The sequence below is a fragment of the Acipenser ruthenus genome, chromosome 58 (assembly GCF_902713425.1).
Source record: "Acipenser ruthenus chromosome 58, fAciRut3.2 maternal haplotype, whole genome shotgun sequence".
In the NCBI taxonomy this organism is placed as follows: domain Eukaryota; kingdom Metazoa; phylum Chordata; class Actinopteri; order Acipenseriformes; family Acipenseridae; genus Acipenser; species Acipenser ruthenus.
The window spans coordinates 3,302,975-3,314,363 of record NC_081246.1 but is presented as its reverse complement, the minus strand read 5'-3'; the positions used below and the strand labels follow the sequence as shown (position 1 = coordinate 3,314,363).

The 11,389-nt window shown below is 39.2% G+C and overlaps 2 protein-coding genes across 3 annotated transcripts in view; both read right to left on the bottom strand.

Moving 5' to 3' along the window:
• Positions 1–11,389, bottom strand: part of LOC131724953 (oocyte zinc finger protein XlCOF26-like) — a 275,201-nt gene that overhangs the window by 22,151 nt on the left and 241,661 nt on the right. The gene's annotated exons all lie outside the window — the stretch shown is intronic.
• On the bottom strand, positions 259–7,653 carry LOC131724956 (zinc finger protein OZF-like). Of its 2 annotated transcripts, XM_059018112.1 has the most exons (5): positions 7,603–7,653; positions 7,327–7,409; positions 5,209–5,406; positions 3,692–3,742; positions 259–2,157 (listed from the first exon to the last, which is right to left on the bottom strand). In XM_059018112.1, exons 3-5 carry the CDS (start codon positions 5,399–5,401, stop codon positions 1,319–1,321), a joined length of 1,083 nt encoding a protein of 360 aa, XP_058874095.1. In that variant the 5' UTR covers positions 5,402–5,406; positions 7,327–7,409; positions 7,603–7,653; the 3' UTR covers positions 259–1,318. The 2 variants fall into 2 exon arrangements, with proteins under 2 accessions (XP_058874095.1, XP_058874096.1); XM_059018113.1 differs by lacking the exons at positions 3,692–3,742; positions 7,603–7,653 and having other exon boundaries at positions 7,327–7,596.

The window sequence follows — 11,389 nt, the reverse complement described above, 5'->3', positions numbered from 1 at the left end:
TTTTTTTTTTTCAAATTAGTTAGTTAACCCATTTTAGAAGCGCAATAAGGTACAATATCACACTTCAGGGTGTGTGATATACTGTAATATCACCAAACCCTGGGTGGTTGAAGCCACTTAGATAAGATCACACACTCTGTTGTGCCTTATTGCTTACTTAGAATGGCTTAAATTAACAATATATATATATTTCACACCGTGGGTTCCACTAAATGCTTGATAGTGCTGTTTAACAAACAAAGGAAAAGAATAGACTACTTGAGAAATAAAAAGTTTATTAAGAAGCTAAATACTTTGAAAAAAAAACGACTAGATATGAGCAATACTTCAGAACCACCTACACATACTGTATATAGACAACAAATATCACTACAAGCATTTAAACAACATTATGATTCTAAGCTATGCACTGCAAATTCAATAAATCATATAGTTACCTTCCTTTATGACTTGGAGGGATGTATAAGTCTCTTTTCAAGAACTAAAGCAGTCCTATAAGTAAGAAGAATACCAATCCTGTGATGGTCGTTGCTCCGCGGTCCAGCCTGGAGGGATGCAAAGAGAAGCCCAGCGTTTACACCTTGCTCCAGGGGTTTAGACGTGAAGAAGCCAAGTCACAGTCCTGCCTTTGTAGCGCTGCAACAGTCTTTCCCTTCTGGTTTTAATAAAGTGTTTAGCAGTTGACAAACAGAGTTTCCTGGCAGTTTCCAAGTACAGGCATTAGTTACTGTGCTAATGCAGACAGGAAATGGCGAACTTTCAGTGACCTGTATGTAACTTCAAGATTCACCCTCTTCTGTGGAAGAGACGTGGCTTAACCAATCATATAAACACTATATACTTTTTTTTTTAACAAACAGAGGGAATATTTGTTGAAACAAAGGCAATTAAGTCCTGGCACAGAGCCATGTGTCCCCATCAATAGAGGTTTATTGATTAATTAATAGTTGCAGTTTCAGTCTCTTACCAGCGGGGGTGAGAAATAGTGAGTGCTTCTTTGGAATGTGTTAAAATGTGAAATTCTGATGTCTGATTGGAGTGTTATTATTTTGTCTATTTCAAAGTCTAAAACGCAGGATTTTTATATATATAAGGCAGGCTTGTTTGTTAAAGGATTGTTAACTCAATGCGTTATAAATACCTTTTAAAATCACATTAATCTCCTCAGTGGCAAGTTTTTTGTCTTGTGAGAATTTCCTGGTTTTTAAGGTGTTCCACCAGACTAAGCCTTTCTCAACATTCAGCATTCAGGGTTTCACTGCTGTGTAAATTCATTGGTGTTTTCCTTCCTAATTCAGGAAAGCGCTTCCCACAATCATTACAGTGGTGTGATTTCTCTCCTGTGAATTCGCTGGTGATTTTTAAGATGTTCTAACCGAGAGAACCTCTTGTCACATTCAATACAGTGGTGTGGTTTCTCACCTGTGTGACTGCGCTGGTGTCTTTTAAGGCTCTCTGTTTGATTGAAACTCCTCCCACATTCATTACAGTGGTGTGGTTTCTCTCCTGTGTGAGTTTGTTGGTGTTTTTTAAGATGTGCTAAATAATTGAAACGCATCTCACATTCATTACAGTGATATGGTTTCTCTCCTGTGTGAATTCGTTGGTGTTTTTTAAGATTTCCTAATTCAGTGAAGCTCTTCCCACAATCATTGCAGTGGTATGGTTTCTCTCCTGTGTGAATTCGTTGGTGATGTGTAAGATGTTCTAATCGAGAAAACCTCTTCTCGCATTCAGTACAGTGATGAGGTTTCTCTCCTGTGTGACTGAGCTGGTGTCTTTTAAGGTTTGATAAACAACTGAATCTCTTCCCACAATCAGCACAGGGAAATGGAGTCCATCCTGTGTAATTTTCCTTGTGAGTTTTAGGAGATCCTAATTGCCAGGAACTATTCCCATCTTCAGTAGAACAAGGCAGGGTCTTCAAGTTGCCCTGGGTTTCAGAATGGTTCACACACACAGAATGTGCAGTCTCTGTACTCTCCAGAGTAAGTGGTTGTCTGTCTTGTACAGAGGGAATTTGAACTCTCAGTTTGTCTGCATTCTCTTCTTGTGGTATCGTCTCTCTGCGTTTCTTGCGCTGCGGTTTGCCACTAGAAGAGTTTTTGCAGTGGAGTGATGGAGTGGAGTCATGATCTCCTTCATCTATATTACAAGCTAAAGAAAGAAAGAGAGACAAAGATTATTGTAAAGCATTCTTACACATTCACTCTTCTGCAGAGCTTCCTCTCATAACCATTTATTTATTGTACATTACAATTTTTCTAACAAACTGCAGCACTGTATGTGGCAGTACAAAATATATTGTACAACTTTAGGGTGTTGTTTTAAAGTTTAACAATTCGTATTGTCGTTTAAAAAAAAAATTGCTATACATTTTTCCTGCTTTTTGTCCAAATGTAAAGCATACTGTGAAAGCAAGTGTGATTGCGTGTTAAGTTACAGTAATTTTAGTAAGTTACAGTTTTATTTCTCCATTGGTAGTATGCTTCCATATAATAAAGTGCCTCATCGTATACCGTGACATTGATGTTACCATGGTATTTTTTTTTTACGGTTCATACAGTTGACATTTTATTCCAGCCCATCTTACCAAGATGTTAAACCCTCTGGAGCCTCCATTGGGTTCGACTTCCCTAGTGGTTTCTGGGTAGCTCCCATTGGCTAGGTATCCCTTCAAGGCTACGTAACCATAGCAACCAAACTGCACCAAACTTGGTATAGACAGAAGGCCATTACGATCCTGCCAGACTCTGTTTCCTTACACAGCTTGATTGACGTTCTGTTAACTTTGATAGCTTGTGAAACCCGTCACACAAAATAAATATTAATTGAGTTGAAGTTGAAGAGCGCAACTGTCATCCTGGCCAGGCATTCAAAATTTGTGTCCAAGAATAAAAAAAAAAAAAATAAATAAAAGTATGTTTGCTGGTTCCCTTTTAAGGTTTTGTTTTCATGTAGAACTGCATTAAGTTAAAAAGTTCAATGTGTTTGCTTAGATTTTTTTAGTTTTAAAACATAGGAGGCCAGTGGTTAAAGAAAAGGGCTTGTAACCAGGAGGTCCCCGGTTCAAATCCCACCTCAGCCACTGACTCATTGTGTGACCCTGAGCAAGTCCCTTAACCTCCTTGTGCTCCGTCTTTCGGGTGAGACGTAGTTGTAAGTGACTCTGCAGCTGATGCATAGTTCACACACCCTAGTCTCTGTAAGTCACCTTGGATAAAGGCGTCTGCTAAATAAACAAATAATAATAATAATAAAACATTTTCTTCTACTAAGCAACTTTGCTGACAGTGAGATTCACCTTGCTGTTTATCTGGAACAAGCCGTTGTTTTTTTTACAATTCTACTGCAAGCTGTTTCATCTTGCAGATGTTTTGCTGCTGCATGGAACCTATTTCGTTTCACATTTTTTTGCCAACTGGATCGCCTACGGACAGCCACGCAAAGCCGGCGAGACCGAACTGATTGCTATTATTATTTTTCCGACTAGTTTATGTTGTGCATGGTTTTGTTTCTTTAGAGCATGGAATTATAATCAGTCTTCAGATAGAACTGCACAGCGTTGGCAGCTACAGAGAGACATATTATGAGCAAGATTCGGAATATCCAAATACATAGGCTCCCGATGATGAGGCAATTCACAATGCAATCCCATTAGAGACCGAGGCATGGAGTCACATGACAGTACCTGTAGAGGAGTCACCTGTTGAGTTCCAGTGTGAACCTTCATCCCCAGCTGCTACATCACCAAATCAAGGAGTAAAAATAGCAGTTTTATGTCAAGATTACTGCCAGGCAATTCTGCATCTGTTTTAGGGTTGGTACATACTTCTGTCGCAGGTCAGTGATATGTCAGGCACAGACAGCTATAAAAGCTGTGGAGCTTCACTCCGACCATGCAACAAATGTTGACCAAATGCGATTTCAGGTCGCAAAAGGCTGTACGACTTTCCAAAAAAGACGCATGTCGCAAGAGTGCGGATGACTGTATTGTATTACTTGTATTGTAACACTTGAATGTATTTGTATTTGCTTGCGATTGTAAGTCGCCCTGGATAAGGGCGTCTGCTAAGAAATAAATAATAATAATAATAATAATAATAATAATAATAATAATAATAATAATAATAATAATAATAATAATAATAATAATAATAATAATAATAATAATAATAATGACGTAATACAGCAGTGTGGAGTAGTGGTTAGGGCTCTGGACTCTTGATCAGAGGGTTGTGGGTTCAATCCCCAGTGGGGGACACTGCTGTTGTACCCTTGAGCAAGGTACTTTACCTAGATTGCTCCAGTAAAAAACCCAACTGTGTAAATGGGTAATTGTATGTAAAAATAAAATAATGTGATATCTATATAATGTGAAATAATGTATAATGTGATATCTTGTAACAATTGTAAGTCGCCCTGGATAAGGGCGTCTGCTAAGAAATAAAAAAAAAAAAAAAAAATACCAGTTGCACATGAACCAACCTTTACAGATCGATACACTCCTATGTGGATTACTTCAATTCCGGTCTCCATCTTTGAGCTGGCAAAGCTGGGAATGCAGTTAGCTTGTTGCTCTGCTTTGACATTTTCACAACAACTAGAAAGGTACAGTTCAAACTACATGCATAATATCAGTTGCTGAACAATAGTGAGCTGATGTATGCAGTCTTAGCATTGCTATCTACCTGGTGCAACATTATTTTTTAAATATTTAGATAAATGTGTTATGTAACTGTGTCTCAATGCTGTTTGTTGTACTCTGAAGACCTATTTAAATAATAGACATTTAACATCATGAAAAACCTGTCGAGCACATTTCAGGATATTTACATGTACATTAGGTCCTGTAAACAGTAAAACCTATGTTAGTCTGATCATAAAAATAGTCCAGTATCATGTGTCACAATAGCTCCGGTTTACATTATTTTAGAGAAATAAACACTGTTTCCATGTAAATTAGGTAATCAATAGTATTGTCATACAGTGACATGATGTTGCCACAAACAGGTTCCAAAAAAAGGGGGTGGGGGTAATTATTGATGGGGAATGTAAACAAACTGGACTGTCAACAGCTTTCTGGTGTAGTATAGTGAAGATGGCAAACTAAAATGAATGACTCCCTTATATAGTGTATTTCACAGGCGTTCTTCCCCTCTTTCAGTAAAGCCCCCCTCTATAGATCTGCATTCCAGTTTCACTCACCTCTCTCAGTGATGCTAGAAGGTGGGGTTTCCTCCTGCAGGCTCCGCTCATTGGCCTGGTCACACCCCAGCTCAGTCACTTCCTCCTTGATCTCAACAGTCCCGTCTGCAGAAACAACCCATCGAACAGGAAGCTCTGGGCTGATGCGAGCTGCTTCCATCTCAGAAACTTCCTTTGAGTGAGGCTGATCCATTCTCACTGAAGAAAAGGAGACTTTTAGTTTGTCATTTCAGACTGCATATAAAGTGCTTTTATTTCAATTGGTCACAAAACTCACGCATTTTGGAAATTATGTATGAATCCCATTTATTAAACTTCACATATCAAGCAACAACCTTAATGTCTCTACATGCATAAGACTTTCCCTGTAGTTAATGCAGTAGACCGACAAATTAACAAAAAGTATACACTTGAGGCTAATCTGATAGAGAAACGTTTGTTACACGAATCCCTGACCACTGAATTGCTCTACTGATTGTATTGTATTTTATAACTGCTCTTATCCGGAATGTGATATTTTGCAATGTAATATTTTGTAACAACCATAAATTGCCCCAGATTAGCCCCCTAATCTGCCAAGTGTTTAACCTGTAGTACTTTGTATTTAATCACATCCTGATGTAACTATCACTATTTAATCACATCCTGATGTAACTATCACTATTACCTGCTGTATTATTGAATTGTGGTTTGTCACACTTGTACTTTGCTTGAACAAAAGTTATTGTATTACTTGCTCTTATTGTATTACTTATATTGTAACACTTGAAATGTATTTGCTTGCGATTGTAAGTCGCCTTGGATAAGGGCGTCTGCTAAGAAATAAATAATAATAATAATTAGGGCATCTGCTAAGAAATCAATAATAATAACAATGAGGTAAAGTATATAATGACCTGTACGTGTTGGCACAGAGGCAGTGTCAGAATAAATCTCTTGTACTTGTTAATTTAGAGGTTGTGATAAGAATCGCTAAGTTAATCGCATACGTTGTCATGGATGAAGCACAGAGCATAACCACATAACCACGCTGCCGGCATGCATGTTCAGGTAAACGTCTTGTAACAGTAAAACAATGGGATATGCAACATTGTTAACAAATGCCTTCTTCACAGTGTTAACATTTTGATGTGAGCTGCTATTACACTCTTTACGGTACACATGCAGGCACTCTGCAAACAGCTCATCTCTCCAAGGGGAAAGAAACAAACCCGAAATCAAGCCGGTAAATAACAACTTATTTTATTTCATGTAAATATACAATCCCGACAAATACAGGAAAATAATTATTCCCCTCGTGTGTGTGTGTGATATATATATATCTATAGATATATATATATATATATCTATATATATATATATATATATATATATATATATATATATATATATATATATTTTAGCTCAAAGAGCCAGCTGCCCAACGTTTCGATATGTTGTACATATCTTTCTCAAGGGAGCCTGTGTTTGAATCAAAACATTGGAGGCATTTATAGGTGTTTGACGGCATGAAAACTACTTGTTATTGTTTACATTCAAATCCATGATTTATTTTTAAATGATGTAATGGTGTTCTATATATTGTGACATCATTTTTACTTCTATCTTTGAATCTGTATTAATTCTAATTAACACTACTTTATATAAACGCATATTTTTATTATATCATGCAATGCTGGCTCTGAGGATCAGTCTAGATTTGGCCTCCCCAGCGCATCAGCATGCACAACTTTTGAATGAATTTTGTTTATTTATTTAAATGTTATATATTTATTGAAGTTAATTAGCTCATTTTTTCTGTTGTCCCGCTGGCATAATCGTGTTCAGTCTATTTATCCATTTACTTTCTTTTATTCTTCTATATGTCGCATTGTCTAATTTTAGCTATTCACATATATATATATATATATATATATATATATATATATATATATATAATTAAATCGATCCTGAATTCCGATTCCAGATTTCTAACGTTCATCCTGTCTTCTAATTCTACACTGCATGCCTGTGACAATACAAATCAAACTTGTGTGTGTGTGTGTGCGTTATTCAGTTTCTGTTTTGAAATGGATGTGTACAGTGCTGTAAAATCAAAGTGAATTCAGTTTTGTTTACCTCTTTCTCTCTTGCAGTCGGCGTAAGTTGCGGTTTCTTTCTACTTTCAAGTCTTGCGTTTCATATCTAAAGCGGCTCTTTATCTAAAACAATTCAGTTAAAAAACAAACAAACAGTACAACCCGTTAAGATAGCAAGCAGTTGCACAGTCTCATCCAAATACAATGCCGCACACACGAGGAGCAGCAGCCTTTGGAAAAACAGAACCAAGAGAGAGCGCGTTTACTATGCAGAACAAACTGAAACCATTTGGGATCCAGCTCAGCGTGATCTTACATAGTGAAACACAGCGCTGTAGGAGCCAACGTGGCGATCCCGGTATCCAGTTTCATTACCTCTGCTTCTTATCATGCTCCCGCCCTTTTTGACAGGGAGGCCAGCCAATCTGGGTTCAGGGTGCTTCCGCAGCCAATAATACGCGACGGTTCTAACCAGACACGCCTACTGCTAGTGACGATTACATTTAATTCCAGAACGTAGAAAAATATGCTTTGTTTCTGATCTGTAAAAGGTACAGTAAGGTGCACTAGATTATGGAAGCCAAATTATATAGGCAGCGAGTTAGAGTCAATTAAAGAGTTTAGAAGCGGTTCAGGCACAGGGATTAAGAATGTGTACAGGAACAAAGAGATCATCACCAATCGAGGGTTTGCAAGTAATGGCGGGAGAGATGCCACGACGATTAAGGAGAACATTATTTAATACAGTATAAGGTTTTTGAATGAGATTACATCTTTTAGTGAACCCACCTGCTGTACCAGTTAAGCGGTGTGTGCAGCGACGGCCTTACATGACAAAGTCCCGTCTTTGTCGGAATTGTCAACTCTAACTGTCAAGAAATCTTTGTTTTTTTTGTGTTTAATACCCATTCTTTTTTCACTGGAAGTCTGATTTTAAAACATGATATTTATATGCAATGGAAGGTAGATCCTCTATTTATATTGTAGTCTATACTCTCTCTATATCTTAAAGGAAGTTTTTGATTTTCTATTATCTGTGTGCTTGTTTTAAATACATAAATAAATATCATGTTTGTATATATCACCATAATAATAATAATAATAATAATAATAATAATAATAATAACTTTGACCAAAGCGTTTTCATCACTTCATGTAAAAGTGAGATTGAATTATTCTCCAGGGAAAATAAATAAAATAAAATAAATAAATAAATAAACAAAACCGGTATTACTGTAATAAATATTTTGCAGACCGTTTTTTCTTCTAAGTGTGAATGTGTCATATAGTTATCAAATGTATTTTTTGACAGAAATTAATGTTTTAATAATCAGTTTTACTAAAAACATAAAACCGGATCCCTGATGTTTGTATCTGGTTCGTACCTCTCTCTCTCTCTCTCTCTCTCTATATATATATATATGAGAGAGAGCGAGAGATAGATACATAGATAGATAGAGATTATTTGAAGTGTGGATTTGTTGAATAAGTTGCTCTGTCAGTTTTCATATTATTTCTCAGCTCTGTACTGTAGTGAAGCTTGGACCCTGGAATGGAGGGGGAGCGCTGTGTATTAGTGTGACTTATTAGGGTTGAATTGAAGAAACTCCTGTTTTTATTGAATAGGTATCCCAGCTACAGTACCGCTTAAAAGGGCTCGGTGAAGCTGCGTGATGACGTCATCACCAACGTGCTCTCACAGGTTAAGGGTTATACAGTGCTTGAAAATATTCTCAAATCGCATGTTGTTTTCTCATGCTGTTGTCTGTGCGAGTCGTGTAACAGCAGCGTGTGAGTGTGAGTGCAGATTCAAGTCAGTAACTGTTAGATCATTTTCACAGGCCAGTGTTTTACTGGAATGTTTAGTTTGTTTGCATTTTGTGCAAAGCTGCCTGCACGTTTATTTCATGTGTGTGTTGTTTGACCTCACCTGGGCAACAGAACTGGCAAAAAACATACGTATTCATTAATTTAACAGTGTAAACTAAGTTTGTATACATGTATAAAAGTGTGACTTGTTTACAAGGTACGGTTGTTTGTGAAGAACACATTCATGAATAGAGTTACAATAATCTGATGCTTGTAGGTCTTTCACCATTGGGGCTTTTTGCTTTTAAAAATGTTAAGTTGTGTAAAATATAAGTTACAGACAGACCAGCAAAGAAAATACAAACTAAACTCTCTCTCTCTCTCTCTCTCTCTCTCTCTCTCTCTCTCTCTCTCTCTCTCTCTCTCTCTCTCTCTCTATATATATATATATATATATACTGTATGTATATATATACAGTATGTTCTGAAAAACGCTCGCTCAGTGCCGCCTAACATACCAGGTCCTCATTTATTGTTATTATTTATTTTATCTAAATGCTGGATTGCTGTTATTTTCCTTTTTTTAAGCTCTTAATGGATACGGTATTTCCAATTTCATTATGTTACATGGATAAAATGTCTTTGATGTAACACCGTTTTTAACCATAGCCTGCTGAATGCTAGCGCTCTGCGACATCCAGCAGAATTTAAAACAATCAGCTAGCAGTAACCTCGCCCTCTCGGTCACACTGCTTTCGGACCCCCTTTGACTGACGTTTGTTATCATTCGAGTGTCCTCCCACCAAACTCCAGCCTTCTCTCATTAATGCTCCCTCCCATTTTCTTGTCCGTCTCTCTTTATTCATTTTTCTAGCATGAAAAAGAGGGAAAACATTTTGTTTTGAAAGGGAAAAACATCACTAATTATTTCCCTTTCTTTTCTGCCACAATTATCCATGCGGTTGAGACTGTCATTAATTTCAGTAATTCTTTACAGTTTGGCCAGTCTCGGCCCAGAATAACTGGGTGTGGTCGCCTTTCCGCCACCCCCACTACGAGGTGACGTTTTATCGGTCCTACCGATAAATATGCTTTTATGGTGGGGTATGTCATCTCCTGTATGTCATGGATACAGGAGATAGCCACCTGACCTTGTGGCTTCCATGACACACCGCCTAGGAGAGCTGTCCTAATTAAGGTCTGCTCACACCCTGTGTCCACTAATGCGTGGGTATCCACATTCCCTAAAACCACATTAACAATACAAGGCCCCTCCTGACCATTTTCCCCTTGCTTACCTATTTCAGGTGCCCAATTACATGCGGCTGTGTCACACTCCATTACAGCAGGGCATGACCTGGCCAGGTGTCCCAGTTGGTTGTACCTAAAACAAGCTGGGGTGACAGAGGGCACATTGGTTAAATATCTGTCCCGTTGCTGGTATGGCAATGGGGCAGGGGCAGCACCTCTACCCCAGCTGCGGATCAACCTTGGTCTCCATGAAGGGGAGGCAAGGGGGCCCATTGGGGTTGGCGGTCTCGGAGGTCAGGATCCCGGGGCTGATGTTGGTGGAGGAGAGAGAGGAGGAGTTGCTCGGCTGCACTGGTGGATGGGAGCAGTGAGTATCCCTGTCCGGGCGGAAACCAAGGAGTCTTCAAAGTCCTTGGGCCAGTTTCGCGGCTTTTTCCAGGGTGTCGGGGTTGTGGCGTCGTATCCAGGCTTGGGTTTCGGTACCAACCACATGGCAAAGCTGCTCCACTACCACTGCCTCCCCCATTTGCAGATTGGTCATCTTGGCAGGGGTCAACCAGTGCACAATGTGATCACATAACCTTTCCGCAACCACCCTGGGGCGTGTATCTGGGGATCTTCGGTACTCCCCGAACTGTACCTGGTGAGTGTCCGAGGTGATGTTGAGATAACGGAGAATGGCCAGCTTCACCAGGTCGTAATTGTCCGCATCCGCGTCATTCAGTGCCTGGTATGCTGCCTGAGCCTCCCCGATCAGGCAGTGTCCCAGCTGGCTCACCCAGAACTCCTGCGGCCATGACGTGGTGGTGACTAGCCGCTCAGATGCGACCAGGTACGCCTCTAGGTCGTCCTCCACCGTCATCTTCAGCGCCCGAGCTTTCGGAGCCGTCATTGTGGGTGCTGCTGTAAGGTGTGGCGTTAGTGACACCCCTACCTTCTCAAGGAGCTCAATGTATCACTCCTCTCTCCTTCTCTCCTCTGCCTCCCGTCTGCTATCCAGCGCCTCCAGCAGCTCTGCCAGTGCGTTGCGGTCCATGATCCCG